A 19,674-nucleotide genomic window follows, 5' to 3' on the forward strand; every position below is an offset into this window, starting at 1 on the left:
AATGAAATCTAGCCACAGTCAAAATTAACCAGCATGTGTTTTAACTGTATTTTATCAGGGTATTTCTACTCAAATCAAAGGATTTGATTTCTGCTTCCCCTGTTTCCCCTTTGTATCAAAAGAGCACCAGTTCTATGTCCATTGAACTTCTCATAACTATCTTACCATTGCTGTTGCCCTGTTTTGACTTCTATGTACTCTTATTCATTGTATCTGATCAGTTTTGTTCATTTCATTGTGTGCCCACTGTTTGGCATTTTTGCACTCTGTACAGCACTTTTGGTCAACTACAGTTGTTTTTAAATGTGATCTACAAATAAACCTGATTTGATTAACCATTGATCAATATATTAAAATAATTTTTGTTTCAAATTTTGCCCTGGCCTCTTCTTTAAGTTTGTATTCAACGTAATACCTTATTATCTCAATGAAATGTACTGAAAATAATGTTTATGTTACACAAAAAGGCTATTTATTATTTTGTCTGGTAAAAAATATGCTTGGCTGGTGGATTTATTAATCTACCAGTCCCCTTGGCAGGTGAGCCAAAAAGTTAATTTCGGACACTGGTTAATGTGCAGAAAACCCATGCTTTTGCGAGAGCAAGAAATCAGTGACGCAGATATCAGAGCACAAATCGGAATTGGGGCAGTAGAATTAGCAACAGTAGATGGGCCAGGGTGTACATGCACATTTCCAGATATCATCAGCAGTAATATAATCAAGGCACGGCAGATAACAGGGAGAGCTCTGCGGTGTTGATTTATGACATTTGAAAGTGCATTAGATGGCAACACGATCATATTGTACAGCAATGTCATCAGGTAACATGAATACAAAGCCGGCGAGAGGTGGTTAGAATAGGATGGGAGGCCAAAAGTCTGTGTAACCAATAAAGAGTCAGAGTCCCGAGTGTGGGAACAAACAGTCTGTCCCACGTTTGGATAAAGAAAGTTTGTAGTCAACAAAGCATGCAGGAGTCATGAGGCAAATAGCAAAATGCACAAGAAAAAAATGTAATATATAACGACTTGGAGCTAGCCGTTGTAAGTTGTGGTGGTTAATTTCTTTACTATCAAATGAGATAAACTTATCACACAAGTCAGAGTAATACTTCAACTAAATGGGTCACACGGTTAAGATTTGTATGGAAGATACAGTCTGCTGTGAATTAAAGTATCTGCTGTGGAAACAGTTATCTTTGTGTACTGACCAGGGTCTGGCCCTGGGGTCATCGCTCCCTGGTACCATATAGAACAGAAATATTAACTCACGCTCTGGAAGGTGGTCTCTTTAGGTTATCACCCAAAATACATCATAAATCTCCTTTCAGTGCTATCTCCCAGAGGCCCATCCTCAGTAGAACACACAAACAATAGTTAAGAATCCTCTATTCTGTTGCATAAAACAACCATTTGATGCAATAAAATTATAACATAATCTTGTAATTTCCACCATAAAGTTCAGAGTCACTCGCCCCAACAGTGTGTGTGTGCTGGAGGCAAGCAAAAGCTTGGGAGAGAGGGGGGAGTGTGATGGGGGTACCTGTATCAGACAGGTGGAGACAGGCCAAAGCAGATGGTGAACAGATCGCCAGGTGGAATCCAAGCAGCACTGCAGCAGGCAACGGGAGTAGGTGTCACACCCACTTGGGAGAAGCTTTTATTTCTGGAGGTGAATTTCTTGTAGAAAATGCCAGTCTTTGAACAGCAGGAGGGGGCTTCACAGACTCCGGCCACTTATAGGGCCCAAAGGTCTCAACACCTTTTACTTCACACCTCAGTGCTAATTGAAGTTGTCTCTGGTCTGTCCTTGCAAGTCTGGCAGCTCAGTTCCAGGTTGGATAGTGTCCTCATGTCTCTGATGGTAAGGTGCACTAGCAAACAAACCTCTGTATAGCTTATCAAAAGGAAACCGTCGTAGCAATAATCAATGTGGTTAATTTTGGTCAAAATTGGGTTGTAGGTTTGGAGTTTGGATCTGGAACGAAGGCCATGCTGTTAAGGGTAGCATCCTGCATATGTCCCTGCCGAAAAATCGAAGTTTATCTTACTCCAAATCTATCCTTTTGTAAAAAAAAAAAAACATGTTGAGAGAGCTGTCTCTCTCTCCCTGGGGTGGGGGGGTTTATCTTGCTGTAGCTACCTTTCGGTGTAGCCTACTTTTCTCTGGTAAAACGCAAGCAAAACATTAGGAGCTGGCTACATTCTTTCAGTGAAAAACAGAAATATAATGGCCTTGCATTGTTTTTGCAAAAAAAAAAGTTATTTTTCATTCAAAGCTAATTTCCTGCCAATTGTGTTGCACTAAGTTATTTTCTGTGAAGGACAACTATAGTTGAATGCCCCTGATCACTCTCTGCGCCGGAGGGGATGCCTGCCATTTTACGGGCCCCTAACCCATTGTGATAGTGTTTTTTCCCCCACAGTTTGTAACTTATTTTGTACATAATGTTTCTACCATCTCTTACGACCTAAAAAAAGCTTCTGGATATCTGAACAAAGACCAGGCCCAAAACTCCATTCACAAGGCTGTGGGGCCAAGACAAATTACCAGGACGTGTACTCAGAACATGCGCAGACCAATTGGCAAGTGTCTTTACTGACATTTTCAACCTCTCTCTAACTGAGTCTGTAATACATACATGTTCCAAACAGACCACCATAGTCCCTTTGTCCAAGAACGCCAAGGTAACCTGCCTAAATGACTACAGACCCATAACATTAACGTCTGTAGCCATGAAGTGCTTTGAAAGGCTGGTCATGGCTCACAACACCATCAACCCTGAAAACCTAAACCCACTCCAATTCGCATACTATCCCAACAGAGCCACAGATGACGCCATCTCTATTGCACTCCACACTGTCCTTTCCCACCTGGACAAAAGGAACACCTGTGAGAACGCTGTTCATTGAACACTGAGCTGTAGTCAACACCATAGTCCCCATCATCACTAAGCTAAAGACCCTGGGAACAAACATGTCCCTCTGCAACTGGATCCTGGACTTCCTGACAGGCCGCCTGCAGGTGGTAAGGGTAAGTAACAATACATCTGCCACACTGATCGTCAACACGGAGGGCCCCTCAGGGGTGCGTGCTTAGTCCCCTCCTGTACTCCCTGTTCACCCACAACTGCGTGGCCAAGCACGACTCAAACACCATCATTAAGTCTGCTGAAGGCACAATGGTGGTAGGTCTGATCACCGACAACGATGAGACAGCCTATATGAGGAGGTCAAAGAACTGGCAGTGTGGTGCCAGGACAACAATCTGACCGCAACGGTTGAGCAAGACAAAGGAGATGATTGTGGACTACAGGAAAAGGAGGGCAGACACGCCCTCATTCACATCAACGGGGCTGTAGTATTTGTATTAATTAGGGATCCCAATTAGCTGCTACCCTTCCTGGGGTCCAAATTAAGGCAGTTTAAGGCCAAGCCTGTCATGGAGAGAGCACGAGAACGCCTATTCCTGACTGAAAATATTTGTCATGTGTTCCCAGACGCTGAGAAAGTTCTACAGCTGCACCATCAAGAGCATCCTGAACTGTTGCATCACCGTCTGCTACGGCAACTGCTCAGCATCTGACTAAGGCGCTACAGAAGGTAGTGCGTATGGCCGAGTACATCAAGCTTCCTGCCATACAGGACCTCTATACTAGACAGTGTCAGAGGAAGGCCCCCCAAAAATTGTCAATGACACCAGCCACCCAAGTATTAGACTGTTCTCTCTGCTACCGCATGGCAAGCGAAAGTCTAGGTCCAAAAGACTCCTTAGCAGCTTCTACCCCCAAGCCATAAGACTGCTGAACAATTAATCAAATGGCTACCTGGACTATTTGCACTTTTTTACTATTTTACACTGCTGCTAGTCACGGTTTATTATCTATGCATAGTCACTTTACCCCTACCTTCCTTTAGTGAATAGTTTGTTTAACTCAGATTTTCGTAAAATTGCATCGTTGGTTAAGGGCTTGTAAGTAAACATTTCACAGTAAGGTTCTATTCAGGGCATGTGACAAATTAAATTTGATTTGCACCCACTTTCTCCCATTGTGCTACTTACAAACAAACACATGACTGGCTCAACTGTTCTGGGGAACTACGAATGCTTCATAATGTAAAACAATGTGACAGGTGAAATTAAGAACGCGATCTGCTTTATCTCCTTATGTATTGTACAAGTTGACTGCAGGTATTTATTTAAAAAGCAGCTACAAATATAAAAATCTATTGAAAAACTTCAAAGAAATAGTTTCAACAGCATTGACTGTATTGAAAAACCATCTCGTGGCCATTTCCAAATACCCGGTATACCACCCAAGCCTACACTCCTTGCTTTCATTTGAGACCCAATTTGACATGCTTCTATGTTGTTGCTCAGGGGGCCTTTTAGATGGAAATGCCCAGCTTCATTCTCTTACCAGAAAAGCATAGGAAGCAAAGGACAATAGGATCAAGCACCAACATCTCTAGGCTGCACATCAAACAGAGTAGCCAAATCCCACTGAAATGAACAAATAGCAAGCTACGTTACCATCATAGCAAATGCGTCACCCAGCTGACAGTAAATATTAACACTGTTTCATGGGATTGGCAGCCATCTTATCACAGATGACTCTTGACATGAAGGGAAGCCTATCTTGACTGACTCCTAGCTGTACAGCATGAGGTAGGCAAGGCTTATGGAAAGGCTCTCCTGATCCACTTAATCAGCTGCTGCCACCTGCCACCTGGCCTTGACTATGGTAGACAGTGCAGGTTGTTTATTTCAGCACTTCTCCATTTAAAATGGAGAATACACAGTCTTGTTATGCAACTCGGTCACGGACAGCCTCTACATGCACACAGGAAAGAGCTTGGGGTAGTTTTAAAAGAGTTACCCTTTTAAAAAGCAGGTTTACAAACAGACACATGCAGAACGAGTGGGGGAGTGAAGAGAGAGAAAGAAAGATTGCTTAAAAAATACATACAGAATAGAAGTAGAGTCTGTAAGCAGGTTCCTCGTCCTTATCCACCCCTGACATACTTTTGCAGACCACTTCAGCCAACTTCAGCCAACCTGTTTCCCCAGCATTGCCACTTGTGATAGGTGACATCATCATCTGACAGCAGGATCAAAATAGACCGTGTGTAGCTAGCACTTCTATAGCAACTTGCCCAGCTGTGTCAACTTCACCACAAATGGTGATTGAGACAGCCAGGTGCTTAATGGGCTGTCAATCCTTTCTGCTCCGTTTGTAATCAGGGCTGAGCTCGGAGCACTGTGCTGAGCTAGCATCCAGCCCCTGGGCCTGTGCTGCAGAACACTGCTGCTGCTGTCCGTCTGCCTTCCTGCCACTCACCCGGGTCTCCTCTCCTTTCCTCTGCACTGCTTCCTGTGTTTACAGCTCCTCTCATCTCACAGGCCTGCCCCTCAACCCCCGTCCTCCACTGCCAGAAATGAGTGTAGCTGCAGGCTCAAGGAGTGTGCTAATGTAAGCCTGCATTAGCCAGAGAGGCTGAGGCTAAGCAGCATCCGATTGGACTTGGCAGTGGATGAATCATACAAGGCTGGAGGAAAGCACAAACCCACATGGTCCGCCTGCAATGAATCATACAAGGCTGGAGGACAAACACAAACCCACATGGGCCACCTGCAACTTTGTGCCAAATGAGTAAGAGTCTCAAAATAAGCTTTGCTACGAGCAAATGAGGTATGCAGCAAGATATTTAGTGTGAGCAGGGATTCTTATAGAAAACAATGCAATGCCTAAAAAAAAAAAAATCAACCCTTAGCAATGGAAGAATGGCTGAACAGGATCTATGAAGAATTTTTACTTTATGTCGGAGCAATAACCCATCCACAGCTCCAGTGAAATATTTTTTTTCCTAATGACTGACATAACACTACAGAGTGAAGTATTTGACTGTTTTAATTTTATCAACTGGCATATTATGTCAGCACATGGTGACAAAGCATTGCAAAAAGAAATTATGTCGGCCAAAATCTATGGAGCCAAACAGCTGCAAAAAGGTTGAACACGCATAACGTTAGGATCGTAAGAAAAGCCATGTGTGAAACCTGAAACGTAAAATGTGAAATTTCATCTATGAACATTCAAACACCATGTTACGATAACGGACTAACATTTTAGGCTTGAAACAATAGTGTGTCGCAATTCTGAAGTACAATAATACCTTTCAGAGTTTTGGCAGGTTCATCTAACCCCCAAAAATATATACTATTAATCTCACATTTCAATTTCATAAAATAAAAGGGGTGACGCAATGTTAGCTAGCGAACCAGCAACCTAATGTCAGCTAGCTAGCTAACAGCATATCTTGGGATATTTTGTTTAGACATGTACTGCTGAAGTCGGAAGTTTACATACACCTTGGCCAAATATATTTACACTCAGTTTCACAATTCCTGACATTTAATCCTAGTAAAAATTCCCTGTCTTGTCTTAGATCAGTTAGGATCACCACTTTATTGGAAGAATGTGAAATGTCAGAATAATAGTAGAGAGAATGATTTATTTCAGCTTTTATGTCTTTCATCACATTCCCAGTGGGTCAGAAGTTTACATACACTCAATTAGTATTTGGTAGCATTGCCTTTAAATGGTTTAATTTGGGTCAAACCTTTTGGGTAGCCTTCCCACAAGCATCCCACAATAGTTGGGTGAATTTTGGCCCATTCCTCCTGACAGAGCTGGTGTAACCGAGTCAGGTTTGTAGGCCTCCTTTCTCACACATGCCTTTTCAGTTCTGCCCACAAATTTTCTAAAGGATTGACGTCAGGGCTTTTGATGGCCACTCCAATACCTTGACTTTGTTGTCCTTAAGCCATTTTCCACAACTTTGGAAGTATGCTTGGGGTCAATGTCCATTTGGAAGACCCATTTGCGACCAAGCTTTAACGTCCTGACTATTTGAGACTGTCTTGAGATGTTGCTTCAATATATCCACATAATTTCCTTTCATCATGATGCCATCTATTTTGTGAAGTGCACCAGTCCCTCCTGCAGCAAAGCACCCCCACAACATGCTGCTGCCACCCCCGTGCTTCATGGTTGGGATGGTGTTCTTCGACTTGCAAGCCTCCCCCTTTAACCTCCAAACATAAGGATGGTCATTATGGCCAAACAGTTATATTTTTGTTTCATCAGACCAGAGGACATTTCTCCAAAAAGTATGATCTTGGTCCCATGTGCAGTTGCAAACCGTGGCTTCTTCCTTGCTGAGCGGCCTTTCAGCTTATGTAGATAAAGGACTCATTTTACTGTGGATATAGATACTTTTGTACCCGTTTCCTCCAGCATCCTCACAAGGTCCTTTGCAGTTGTTCTGGGATTGATTTGCACATTCCGCACCAAGGTACGTTCGTCTCTAGGAGACAGAACGTGTCTCCTTCCTGAGCGGTATGACGGCTGTGTGGTCCCATTGTGTTTATACTTGCGTACTATTGTTTGTACAAATGAACGTGGTACCTTCAGGCTTTCTGAAATTGCTCCCAAGGATGAACCAGACTTGTGGAGGTCTACAATTTTTTTTCTGAAGTCCTGGCTGATTTCTTTTGATTTTCCCATGATGTCAAGCAAAGAGGCACTGAGTTTGAAGGTAGTCCTTGAAGTACATCCACAGGTACAACTCCAATTGACTCAAAATATGTCAATTAGCCTATTAAAAGTTTCTAAAGCCATGACATCATTTTCGGGAATATACAAAGCTGTTTAAAAGCACAGACAACTTAGTGTTTGTAAACTTCTGACCCACTGGAATTGTGATACAGTGAATTATATACTGTCCATAAACAATTGTTGGAAAAATTACTTGTGTCATGTACAAAGTAGATGTCCTAACCGACTTGCCAAAACTATAGTTTGTCAACAAGAAATATGTGGAGTGGTTGAAAAACGAGTATGTAAACTTCCGACTTCAACTGTAGGTGTTCCTTTAGTCCAGGTGGGAAAGGGCAGTGTGGAGTGCAATAGAGATTGCATCATCTGTGAATCTGTATGCAAATGGCTGTGCGGCCTTGTGAATGTTGACCTGTAACGGTCTTACTCACGTCGGCTGTGGAGAGCGTGATCACACAGTCTTCCGGAACAGCTGGTGCTCTCATGCATGTTTCAGTGTTATTTGTTTCAAAGCGAGCATAAAAGTAGTTTAGCTCGTCTGGTAGGCTCATGTCACTGGGCAGCTCTCGGCTGTCGTTCCCTTTGTTGTCTGTAATGGTTTGCAAGCCCTCCGCCAACCCTGATGTCCTAACCGTGTCTGAATCCTGGCATAGCAAGGCCACCAAGAATTCTGAAAATTCCATCCCCAATTACAACATTTTCTGCCAAAATAAAACTGTCAAAGGGGGTGGAGTTGCAATCTACTGCAGAGATAGCCTTTCGAGTTCTGTCATGCTATCCAGGTCTGTGCCCAAACAATTCGAGCTTCTACTTAAAAAAAAAAAAAACGTTTAAAAAAAAAAATCGCCTTTCCAGAAATAAATATTTCACTGTTGCCGCTTGTTATAGATCCCCCTCAGCCCCCCGGCTGTACCCTAGACACCATATGTGAATTAATTTCCCCCCATCCATCTTCAGAGTTCGTACTGTTAGGTGACATAAACTGGGATATGCTTAACACCCCGGCCGTCCTACGATCTAAGCTAGATGCCCTCAATCTCACACAAATTATCATGGAACCTACCAGGTATAACCCTAAATCCGTAAACACAGGCACCCTCATAGATAACATCCTGACCAACCTGCCCTCTAAATACACCTCTGCTGTCTTCAACCAGGATCTCAGCAATCACTGCCTCATTGCCTGCATCCGTAATGGGTCCGTGGTCAAACGACCACCCCTTAATCACTGTCAAACGCTCCCTAAAACACTTCAGCGAGCAGGCCTTTCTAATCGACCTGGCCCGGGTATCCTGGAAGGATATTGACCTCACTCTGTCAGTAGAGGATGCCTGGTTATTCTTTAAAAGTGCTTTCCTCACCATCTTAAATATGTGTGCCCCATTCAAAAAATGTAGAACAGATATAGCCCCTGGTTCACTCCAGACCTGACTGCCCTTGAACAGCACAAAAACATCCTGTGGTGTACTGCATTACCATCGAATAGCCCCCGCGATATGCAACATTTCAGGGAAGTTAGGAACCAATATAAACAGGCAGTTAGGAAAGCTAACGCTAGCTTTTTCAAACAGAAATTTGCATCCTGTGACACAAACTCCAAAAAGTTCTGCCCACTGCACTGAGGCTAGGAAACACTGTCACCACCGATAAATCTACAATAATCGAGAATTTCAATAAGCATTTTTCTACAGCTGGCCATGCTTTCCACCTGGCTACCCCTGCCCCGGTCAACAGCTCTGCACCCTCAACAGCAACTTGCCCAAGTCCCTCCCCCCCCTCCCATTTCTCCTTCACCCAAATCCTAGCTGTTTTTCTGAAAGAGCTGCAAAATCTGGACCCATACAAATTAGCTGGGCTAGAAAATCTGGACCCTCTCGAAAATGATCCGCTAAAATTTTTGCAACCCCTATTACTAGCCTGTTCAACCTCTCTTTCATATCGTCCGAGATCCCTAAAGATTGGAAAGCTGCCGCAGTCATCCCCCTCTTCAAAGGGGGTGACACTCCAGACCCAAACTATTACAGACCTAAATCTATCCTACCCTGCCTTTCTAAACTCTTCGAAAGCCAAGTTAACAAACAAATCACCGACCATTTCGAATCCCACCGTACCTTCTACGCTATGCAATCTGGTTTCCGAGCTGGTCATGGATGCACCTCAGCCATGCTCAAGGTCCTAAACGATATCATAGCAGCCATCGATAAAACACAATACTGTTCAGCAATACTATTTTGCAACAAAGCATCCTTCACTCATGCGGCCAAACATACCCTCGTAAAACTGACTATCCAACCGATCCTTGACCTAGGCGATGTCTTTTACAAAATAGCCTCCAACACTCTACTCAGCTAATTGGATGTAGTCTATCACAGTGCCATCCGTTTTGTCACCAAAGCTCCAAAAACTACCCACCACTGCGACCTGTATGTTCTCCTTGGCTGGCCCTCGCTACATACTCGTCGCCAAACCCACTGGCTCCAGGTCATCTAAGTCTTTGCTAGGGAAAGCCCCACATTATCTCAGCTCACTGGTCACCATAGCAGCACCCACCCATAGCACGCGCTCCAGCAGGTATATTTCACTGGTCACCCCCAAAGCCAACTCCTCATTTGGCTGCCTTTCCTTCCAGTTATCTGCTGCCAATGACTGGAATGAATTGCAAATATCACTGAAGCTGGAGACTTATATCTCCCTCACTAACTTTAAGCATCAGCTGTCAGAAAAGCTTACCGATCATTGCACCTGTACATAGCTCATCTGTAAATAGCCCACCCAACTACCTCATCCCCATATTGTTATTTATTTTTGCTATTTTTCACCCCAGTATCCCTCCTACACATCATCATCTGCACATCTATCACTACAATGTTTAATTGCTAAATTGTCATTATTTCGCCACTATGGCCTATTTATTGCCTTACCTCCCTAATCTTACTACATTTGCACACACTATATATAGACTTTTCTATTGTGTTACTGACTGTACGTTTGTTCATCCTATGTGTAACTGTTGTTTGTGTCGCACTGCTTTGCTCTATCTTGGCCAAGTCGCAGTTGTAAATGAGAACTTGTTCTCAACTGGCATACCTGGTTAAAACTTCTTAAGGCTAGGGGGCAGTATTTTGATGTCCAGATGAAAAGCGTGCCCAAAGTAAACTGCCTGCTACTCAGGCCCAGAAGCTAGGATTTGCATATTATTAGTCGATTTGGATAGAAAACACTGAAGTTTCTAAAACTGTTTGAATAATTTCTGTAGGTATAACAGAACTTATTTAGCAGTCGAAACCCCGAGCACAATCCATCCAGGGAAATCTTTTTTTTTTAGGTCAATGTGTTTTCTTTTAGGTTTCTATGGGAAGCTCTTTTTAATAGGAATTTGCTTGCAGTTCCTATGGCTTCCACTAGATGTCAACAGTCTTTAGAAATGGATGATGTTTTTCTTTTGAGAAATGAAGAAGTAGCCCTGTTACTTCCATGTGTCACTCAGAGGGACTCAAGTCTTTTGGTGCACACAACCTGGAACGTGCTTCACTTTTTTTTTGTCCGGTATTGAACACAGTTTATCCCGTCGTAAATTGTATTGATTATTTACGTTTTAGGATACCTAAAGGTTGGATTAGCAAAGTTGTTTGAAATGTTTGGACCAAGTTTACAGGTAACTTATTAGATACTTTGTAGGCATGTTGGGCGAGTTGAAACCGGTTTATTTCTGAATCAAACGCACAAAATAAATTGATATTTTGGGGATATAAACAAGAAATGTATCGAACAAAAGGACCATTTGTGATGTTTCTGGGACATTTTGGCATACCAACATAAGATCTTCAAAGGTAAGGCATGATTTATATAGTCATTTCTGATGTTTGTGTCGCACCTGGCTGGTTGAAATAGGATTTTCTTGTGTTTGTATGCGGGGTGCTGTCCTCAGATAATTGCATGGTCTGCTTTTGCCGTAAATCCTTTTTTAAATCTGACACTGTGGCTGGATTAACAAGAAGTTAAGCTGTATTTTGATGTATAACACTTGTATGTTTAATGAATTCTTATGAGTATTTCTGTTTTTGAATTTGGCGCGCTGCAATTTTACTGGATGTTGCCAAATCAATGCCGTTAACGGGACCCGAGCGGGAATGGGGGTGAAGGGATCCCTAAGAGTTAACCTCTCTGGGATATGGCTATTTCTGCCTTGTGTCGCACCTGCCTGGTTGAAAAATGATTTTCATGTGTTTGTATGCGGGGCGCTTCCTCAGATAATCGCACGGTCTGCTTTCACCGTAAAGCCTTTTTGAAATCTGACACAGCGGCTGGATTAAGTTAAGCTTTATTTTGATGCATTACACTTATATTTTCGTGAATGTTGAATATTGATATTTCTGTAGCTTGAATTTGGCACACTGCAATTTCACTGGATGTTGTCAAATCAATCCCCCTAATGGGATTCGAGCATGATTCGCGCTTAGGGATCCCTAAATTAAGGGACATGGGCATCTGTGAGGAGGGTTTATTCTCCAGGTCTTTAACTGTTTTCCAGAACTTCTTGGGGTTGGACCCACAGAGAGAGAAATGCTCTTTAAATTAACTAACTTTTATTCACGACTCTCTCCAAACACACACGTTGCTGCTACCATTTTTTTTTTTTTATCCTGCTGCTCAGCCACTTTACCCCTTACTGTATGCATATAACTACTTGATCTATCACCAGTATCACTGATATGGTTATTGTTCTTGTACATACTGTACATTATGTTCTCTCTCTACTGGTATTGACACATTTTTATATTGACACTATTTTTGATTTTGCTACTATGCAAGTAACCATTTCGCTGTACAGTTTACACCTTCTGTAGAGACCCGTCCACTTAGCAAGATGTGGCTGGGGGTTATAGCATTTCTTTCACATGACCCATCAATTTAAATTTTGTGTGTCTGGGTAAGAGTCATCTAATATTTATAAAATATTTGTATCCGGACACTTTGTTTACCTTGAATTGTTCCTTAATGTAGGCTACTACTTTTACACTTAATCTTTACTACACTACTCACTGTTTAGCACATGACCTCAGTTGTGAATCCATAAAGAGATGGGTGGGACTGGCTTAAGAGGGTGTGAACAATGCTGAATGGGTGTAGACAAAGAAGAGCTTGCCAGCAGGTGTACCAAAATGATTCAAGGCCCATTTTGTCAAAAGTGGGGTTACAAGTTTATCAACTTTCAAAGCAGAATTACTTTCCCATTGTTCCTCAAATGCAGTGTATGATATACAATGCTGTAGCCCTGGGTCTCTGCTTTTATCGAATATAAAAAATAATTACAAATTTTGCTACATAAGTCTGAATCAAAGCGGTCAGTAACATATGACTAATTCATTATTGCACCATCCCATTCTCTGGGCTCTGTCTGCATATCATAACCAGTAGTATATACCAGGAATAATTAAACATATCCAGGAGGATATACCAGGAATAATGAATCATAACCTGTAGTATATACCAGGAAAAATGAAACAGAATAATAACAGATGTTTGGTGAATCTATGAATTATGTATGACCATTGGAGTCTTTGCCACTCAAAATATTTTTTTGCCAGAATATTTTGACATTGTTTTCATCACTCAAAATCTTGAACATATGGACTTAGAAATGATCAAAGGAGAGCTTAAATGTAGGCTAAATCGGGCATAAACTTATTCCCACACTTCAAACCAACTCTGTTGCAGTGGTCTAATTATGCAATTATATGGCAATTATGCCACGACACTGCTGCCCAGTTGAAGAGCTTATGATCTCCATGCAGCACCATGCAGCTTCGGAAAAGCACCCCTCAGCCTCAGAAGATGCCCTTCTGGAGGCATACAGCCATCGAGTTATTATACCCTAATGTAGGCCTATTTACCTACTAGCCAAATAAAGTGCAGCGCATGCATGATGCGTGCAACTCATCATACCAATATATTTGAACGTTTAATTACATCCACAGACGATGCAATTGTCATCACACTGCACACTCCCCTATCCAACCTGGACAAGAGGAATACCTATGTAAGAATGCTGTTCATTAACTACAGCTCAGCATTTAACACCATAGTACCATGCAAGCTCATCATCAAGCTGGAGGCCCTGGGTCTCAACCCCGCCCTCTGCAATTAGGTCCTGGACAGGTCGCCCCCAGGTGGTGAAGGTAGGAAACAACATCTCCACTTTGCTGACCCTCAATACTCAATACTGGACTTCAGGAAACAGCAGAGGGGGTACCCCCCTATCACATCGAAGGGTCAGCAGTGGAGAAGATGGAACGTTTAAGTTCCTCGGCGTACACATCACAGACAACCTGAAATGGTCTACCCACACAGACAGTGTGGTGAAAAAGGCACAACAGAGCCTCTTCAATCTCAGGAGGCTGAAGAAATGTGGCTTGTCACCCAAAACCCTGACAAGCTGTTAGAGATGCACAATCAAGAGTATCCTGTTGGGCTGTATCACAGCCTGGTACGGCAACTTCACCGCCCTCAACCACAAGGCTCTCCAGAGGGTGGTTTGGTCTGCACAACACATCACCGGGGGCAAACTACCTGCCCTCTATGACACCTACAGCACCCGATGTCACAGGAAGGCCAAAAAGACCATCAAGGACAAGAACCACCTGAGCCACTGCCTGTTCACACCGCTACCATCCAGAAGGTGAGATCAGTATAGGTGCATCAAAGTTGGGTCCGAGAGACTGAAAAACAGCTTCTATCTCAAGGCCATCAGACTGCTAAACAACAATCACTAAGTCAGAGAGGCTGCTGCTTACATTGAGACCCAATCACTGGTCACTTAAATATCTGGATCACTAGTCACTTTATACAATGCACTCTAAATAATGCAACTTTAATAATGTTTACATTTCTTACATATACTGTATTTTATATAATCTATTGCACCTTGTCTATTTTATTTTATTTACATTTATTTCACCTTTATTTAACCAGGTAGGCTAGTTGAGAACAAGTTCTCATTTGCAACTGTGACTTGGCCAGGATAAAGCATAGCAATTAGACACTTACAACAACACAGAGTTACACATGGAATAAACTAAACAGTCAATAATACAGTAGAAAAAAAGAAAAAAAAAGTATATACACAGTGAGTGCAAATGAGGTAAGGTAAGGGTGTTAAGGCAATAAAATGGCCATGGCGGAGAAGTAATTACAACATAGCAATTAAACACTGGAATGGTAGATGTACAGAAGATGAATGTGCAAGTAGAGATACTGGGGTGCAAAGGAGCAAGATAAATAAATAAGTACAGTATGGGGATGAAGTAGATAGATGGGCTGTTTACAGATGGGCTATGGTGCAGTGATCTGTGAGCTGCTCTGACAGCTGGTGCTTAAAGCTAGTGAAGGAGATATGAGTCTCCAGCTTCAGTGATTTTTGCAGTTCATTCCAGTCATTGGCAGCATAGAACTGGAAAGAAAGGCGACCAAAGAAGGAATTGGCTTTAGGGGTGACCAGTGGGATATACCTGCTGGAGCGCGTGCTACAGGCAGGTGCTGCTATGGTGACCAGTGAGCTGAGATAATGCGGGGCTTTACCAAGCAAATACTTATAGATGACCTGGAGCAAGTGGGTTTGGGCGACGAGTATGAAGCAAGGCCCAACCAACAAGAACATACAGGAAGCCGATTCTAGATTTGATTTTGGATTGGAGATGCTTAATGTGAGTCTGGAAGGAGAGTTTACAGTCTAACCAGACACCTAGGTATTTGTAGTTCACGTATTCTAAGTCAGAGCAGTCCAGAGTAGTGATGCTGGACGGGTGGGCAGGTGCGGGCAGTGATCGATTGAATACCATGCATTTAGTTTTACTTGCATTTAAGAGCAGTTGGAGGCCACGGAAAGAGAGTTGTATGGCATTGAAGCTCGTCTGGAGGTTAGTTAACACAGTGTCCAACCGAAGAAGGCCCAGAAGTATACAGAATGGTGTCGTCTGCGTAGAGGTGGATCAGAGAATCACCAGCAGCAAGAGCGACGTCATTGATGTATACAGAGAAGAGAGTCTGCCCGAGAATTGAACCCTGTGGCACCCCCATAGAAACTGCCAGAGGTCCGGACAACAGCCCCTCCGATTTGACACACTGAACTCTATCAGAGAAGTAGTTGGTGAACCAGGCGAGGCAATCATTTGAGAAACCAAGGCTGTCGAGTCTGCCAATAAGAATGTGGTGATTGACAGAGTCGAAAGCCTTGGATCGGTCAATGAATACGGCTGCACAGTAATGTCTCTTATTGATGGCGGTTATGATGTCGTTTAGGACCTTGAGCGTGGCTGAGGTGCGCTCATGACCATCTCTGAAACCAGATTGCATAGCGGAGAAGGTATGGTGGGATTCGAAATAGTCAGTAATCTGTTTGTTAACTTGGCTTTCGAAGACCTTAGAAAGACAGAGTAGCATAGATATACAGTGGGGCAAAAAAGTATTTAGTCAGCCACCAATTGTGCAAGTTCTCTCACTTAAAAAGATGAGAGGCCTGTAATTTTCATCATAGGTACACTTCAACTATGACAGACAAAATGAGAAAACAAAATCCAGAAAATCACATTGTAGGATTTTTTATGAATTTATGGTGGAAAATAAGTATTTGGTCAAAAGTTTATCTCAATACTTTGTTATATACCCTTTGTTGGCAATGACAGAGGTCAAACGTTTTCTGTAAGTCTTCACAAGGGTCTAGAGTGTCACCCCGTTTGAAGAGGGGGATGACCGCAGCAGCTTTCCAATCTTTGGGGATCTAAGACGATACGAAAGAGGTTGAACAGCCTAGTAATAGGGGTTGCAACAATTTCGGCAGATAATTTTAGAAAGAGAGGGTCCAGATTGTCTAGCCCTGCTGATTTGTAGGGGTCCAGATTTTGCAGCTCTTTCAGAACATTGGCTATCTGGATTTGGATGAAGGAGAAATGGTGGGGGCTTCGGCGGGTTGCTGTGGAGGGTGCCGCTCAGTTGACCGGGGCAGGGGTAGCCAGGTGGAAAGTATGGCCAGCCGTAGAGAAATGCTTATTGAAATTCTCAATTATAGTGGATTTATCGGTGGTAACATTGTTTCCTAGCCTCAGAGCAGTGGGCAGCTGGGATGAGGTGCTCTTATTCTCCCGCTCGGCCATGGCTCATCAATATATTTATATGTACATATTCTCGTTCACGCCTTTAGATTTGTGCGTATTAGGTAGTTGTTGGGAAATTGTTAGATTACTTGTTAGATATTACTGCACTGTCAGAACTAGAAGTACAAGCATTTCGCGACACTCGCATCAACATCTATGTGACCAATAAAATTTTATTTTATTTCTTCCTTCAGTTCAGACAGTGAGAATGTCATCCATTCTGTAAAAATGTCTGAGTTGCAATAGGAACAAAATCAAAGAGAATAGCCTTAGCCATCAATTCTCCAAAGTTCTTTAGCCTATTACTTTAATAATTCAATGTTTTATTTAGGCCTACCCAAATATAAAAAATAAAAACAGGCCTTCAACTTATAGGCATTGCAATTTAGGCTATAATTTTGGGTACTGGTGTCTAGCAGAATACTTTTAGAACTCGATTTGTGTTTTATAACTGTTCTTATTATAGGCCTCCCCTTAAAGAGACCCTAGCTCACAGGGTTCTAAATATAGCATCTAAATACATTTTCAACAAAATAGTTGAATAAGCACATGCAGTGGCCTATAGGGAAAACATATCTGGCAATAAGAATAGGCTATAGATAGTCTTGACCATTTGGGACCGCATGGTTATTTCACTCAGGACAGGTTATAGCCAAGACTTAGTCAATATTTTGTTTTGTCTCATTTATTTATATGGATATAGCCTCTGCGTGATGGGGTTGTGCAACGCAAATGGCTATAACAAGCCTACATTCAGAGTGGAAATTGCAAAAACAGTCAAAATGCTTAATTTAAGGCTTACAGTCCATGCTCCCAAATACTGGAAAAAGTGTGATTCATCAGGTTAAATGATACCCACAGGATCCCCATGCCACTGTAAAAATAAATTATGCAATTATATGGCAATTAAATAACACAACAGAATGGCATATTTAGATAGTGGAATAGGCCTAGACTAAATCATATTTACTTTCTATTTTGCAGCTCAACGGTTATTCTAGGAAATGATCTTCAAAGTCATTTGCTGGAGGCCCAACCCTATGCTACGCCAACTATTGGTGTAACGTCGTTATCGAATGGTGTTCTAAAACAAGCTCTTGGCTTTTATTTTGGAAATTAAACCGGAAGCAACTAACGTCTGGGCTAGAGTTGATTTATTGACAAGCTAACTTCGTCTAGCAACTTTAAGTTCATGTCCATTGCAAATGCCACCTTTCTGACAATGTGTACATATAAAAAAAGATCTGTAACAGAGTAAAGGGGAACAAAGTAATAATTGAACGTGTAAATGTTAATTCATAGTCGTAACATAGGGTTTGCACGTTTACAGACCTAATTTAACTGTTTCATGTCATGCATGGCTTTTCTTACGATCCAACGATACGGATACGTACATTCAACCTTTCGGCAGCTCGGTGGCTCCATAAAAATCCATCTCCTCACACTGGGCTTCCTCTCAAAACCAGTTTTGGTCGTGAGTGGACAGGCCAAGCGGATGCTTCACATTTATACATCCAGTGAAATGTCGGTCTCATTGTTCTGTGACAACTACACTATCGGTCAAACGTTTTAGAACACCTACTGATTCAAGGGTTTTTCTTTATTTTTTACTATTTTCTACATTGTAGAATAATAGTGAAGACATCAAAACTAAGAAATAACACATGGAATCATGTAGAAACCAAAAAGCGTTAAACAAAATAAAAATATATAAAACATTTGAGATCCTTCAAATAGACACCCTTTGCCTTGACAGCTTTGCACACTTTTGGCATTCTCTCAACCAGCTTCATGAGGTAGTCAATTAACAGGTTTGTTAAAAGTTCATTTGTGGAATTTCTTTCCTTCTTCGTGTGTTTGAGCCAATCAGTTGTGTTGTGACAAGGTAGGGACGGTATACAGAAGATAGCCCTATTTGGTAAAAGACCAAGTCCATATTATGCCAAGAACAGCTCAAATAAGCAAAGAGAAATTACATTCCATCATTACTTTAAGACATGAAGGTCAGTCAACACAGAAAATTCAAGAACTTTGAATGTTTCTTCAAGTGCTGTTAACAAAAAACATCAGGTACTATGATGAAACTGGCTCTCATGAGTACCGCCTCAGGAATGGAAGACCCAGTTACCTCTGCTGCAGAGGATAAGTTCATTAGAGTTACCAGCCGCAGAAATTGCAGCCCAAATAAATGCTTCAGAGTTCAAGTAACAGTCAACTGATCAGAGGAGACTGCGTGAATCAGGCCTTCATGGTCGAATTACTGCAAAGACACCACTACCAAAGGACACCAATAAGAAGAGACTTGCTTGTGCCAAAAAAACACGAGCAATGGACATTAGACCGGTGGAAATTGGTATGGAGTCTGATTGTAGATTTTTGGTTCCAACCACAATGTCTTTGTGAGTCACGGTGTGGGTGAATGGATGATCTCCACATGTATATTTCCCACCGTAAAGCATGGGGGAGGTGTTATGGTGTGGGGGTGCTTTGCTGGTGACACTGTCAGTGGTTTATTTAGAATTCAAGGCACACTTAACCAGCTTGGCTACCACAGTATTGTGCAGCAATACACCATCTCATCTGGGTTTTTTTTACTTATTGGGACTATCATTTGTTTTTCAACAGGACAATGACCCAACACACATAAGGCTCATAAGGGCTATTTGACCAAGAAAGGAGAGTGCTGCATCAGATGACCTGGCCTCCACAATCACCCAACCTCAACCCAATTGAGATGGTTTGGGATGAGTTGGACCACAGAGTGAAGGAAAAGCAGCCAACAAGTGCTCAGCATATGTAGGAACTCCTTCAAGACTGTAGGAAAAGCATTCCAGGTGAAGCTGGTTGAGAGAATGCCAAAAGTGTGCAAAGCTGTCAAAGGGAATGGGTGGCTATTTGAAG

General features: G+C 42.3%; 1 protein-coding gene across 5 annotated transcripts in view; it reads right to left on the reverse strand.

Moving 5' to 3' along the window:
- scaper (S-phase cyclin A-associated protein in the ER) overlaps positions 1-19,674 on the reverse strand; it is a 127,511-nt gene that overhangs the window by 106,959 nt on the left and 878 nt on the right. The window contains exon 1 of one of the 5 annotated variants that reach the window (XM_031801398.1): positions 4,973-5,523. The exons of the other annotated variants lie outside the window; for them this stretch is intronic. Coding sequence (XP_031657258.1) covers positions 4,973-5,104 — 132 coding nt within the window. The 5' untranslated portion in view covers positions 5,105-5,523. Of the gene's footprint in view, positions 1-4,972; positions 5,524-19,674 lie in introns of those variants that run through there. 5 annotated transcript variants of the gene reach the window in all.

This window comes from Oncorhynchus kisutch, linkage group LG22 (genome assembly GCF_002021735.2).
Source record: "Oncorhynchus kisutch isolate 150728-3 linkage group LG22, Okis_V2, whole genome shotgun sequence".
Lineage (NCBI taxonomy): Eukaryota > Metazoa > Chordata > Actinopteri > Salmoniformes > Salmonidae > Oncorhynchus > Oncorhynchus kisutch.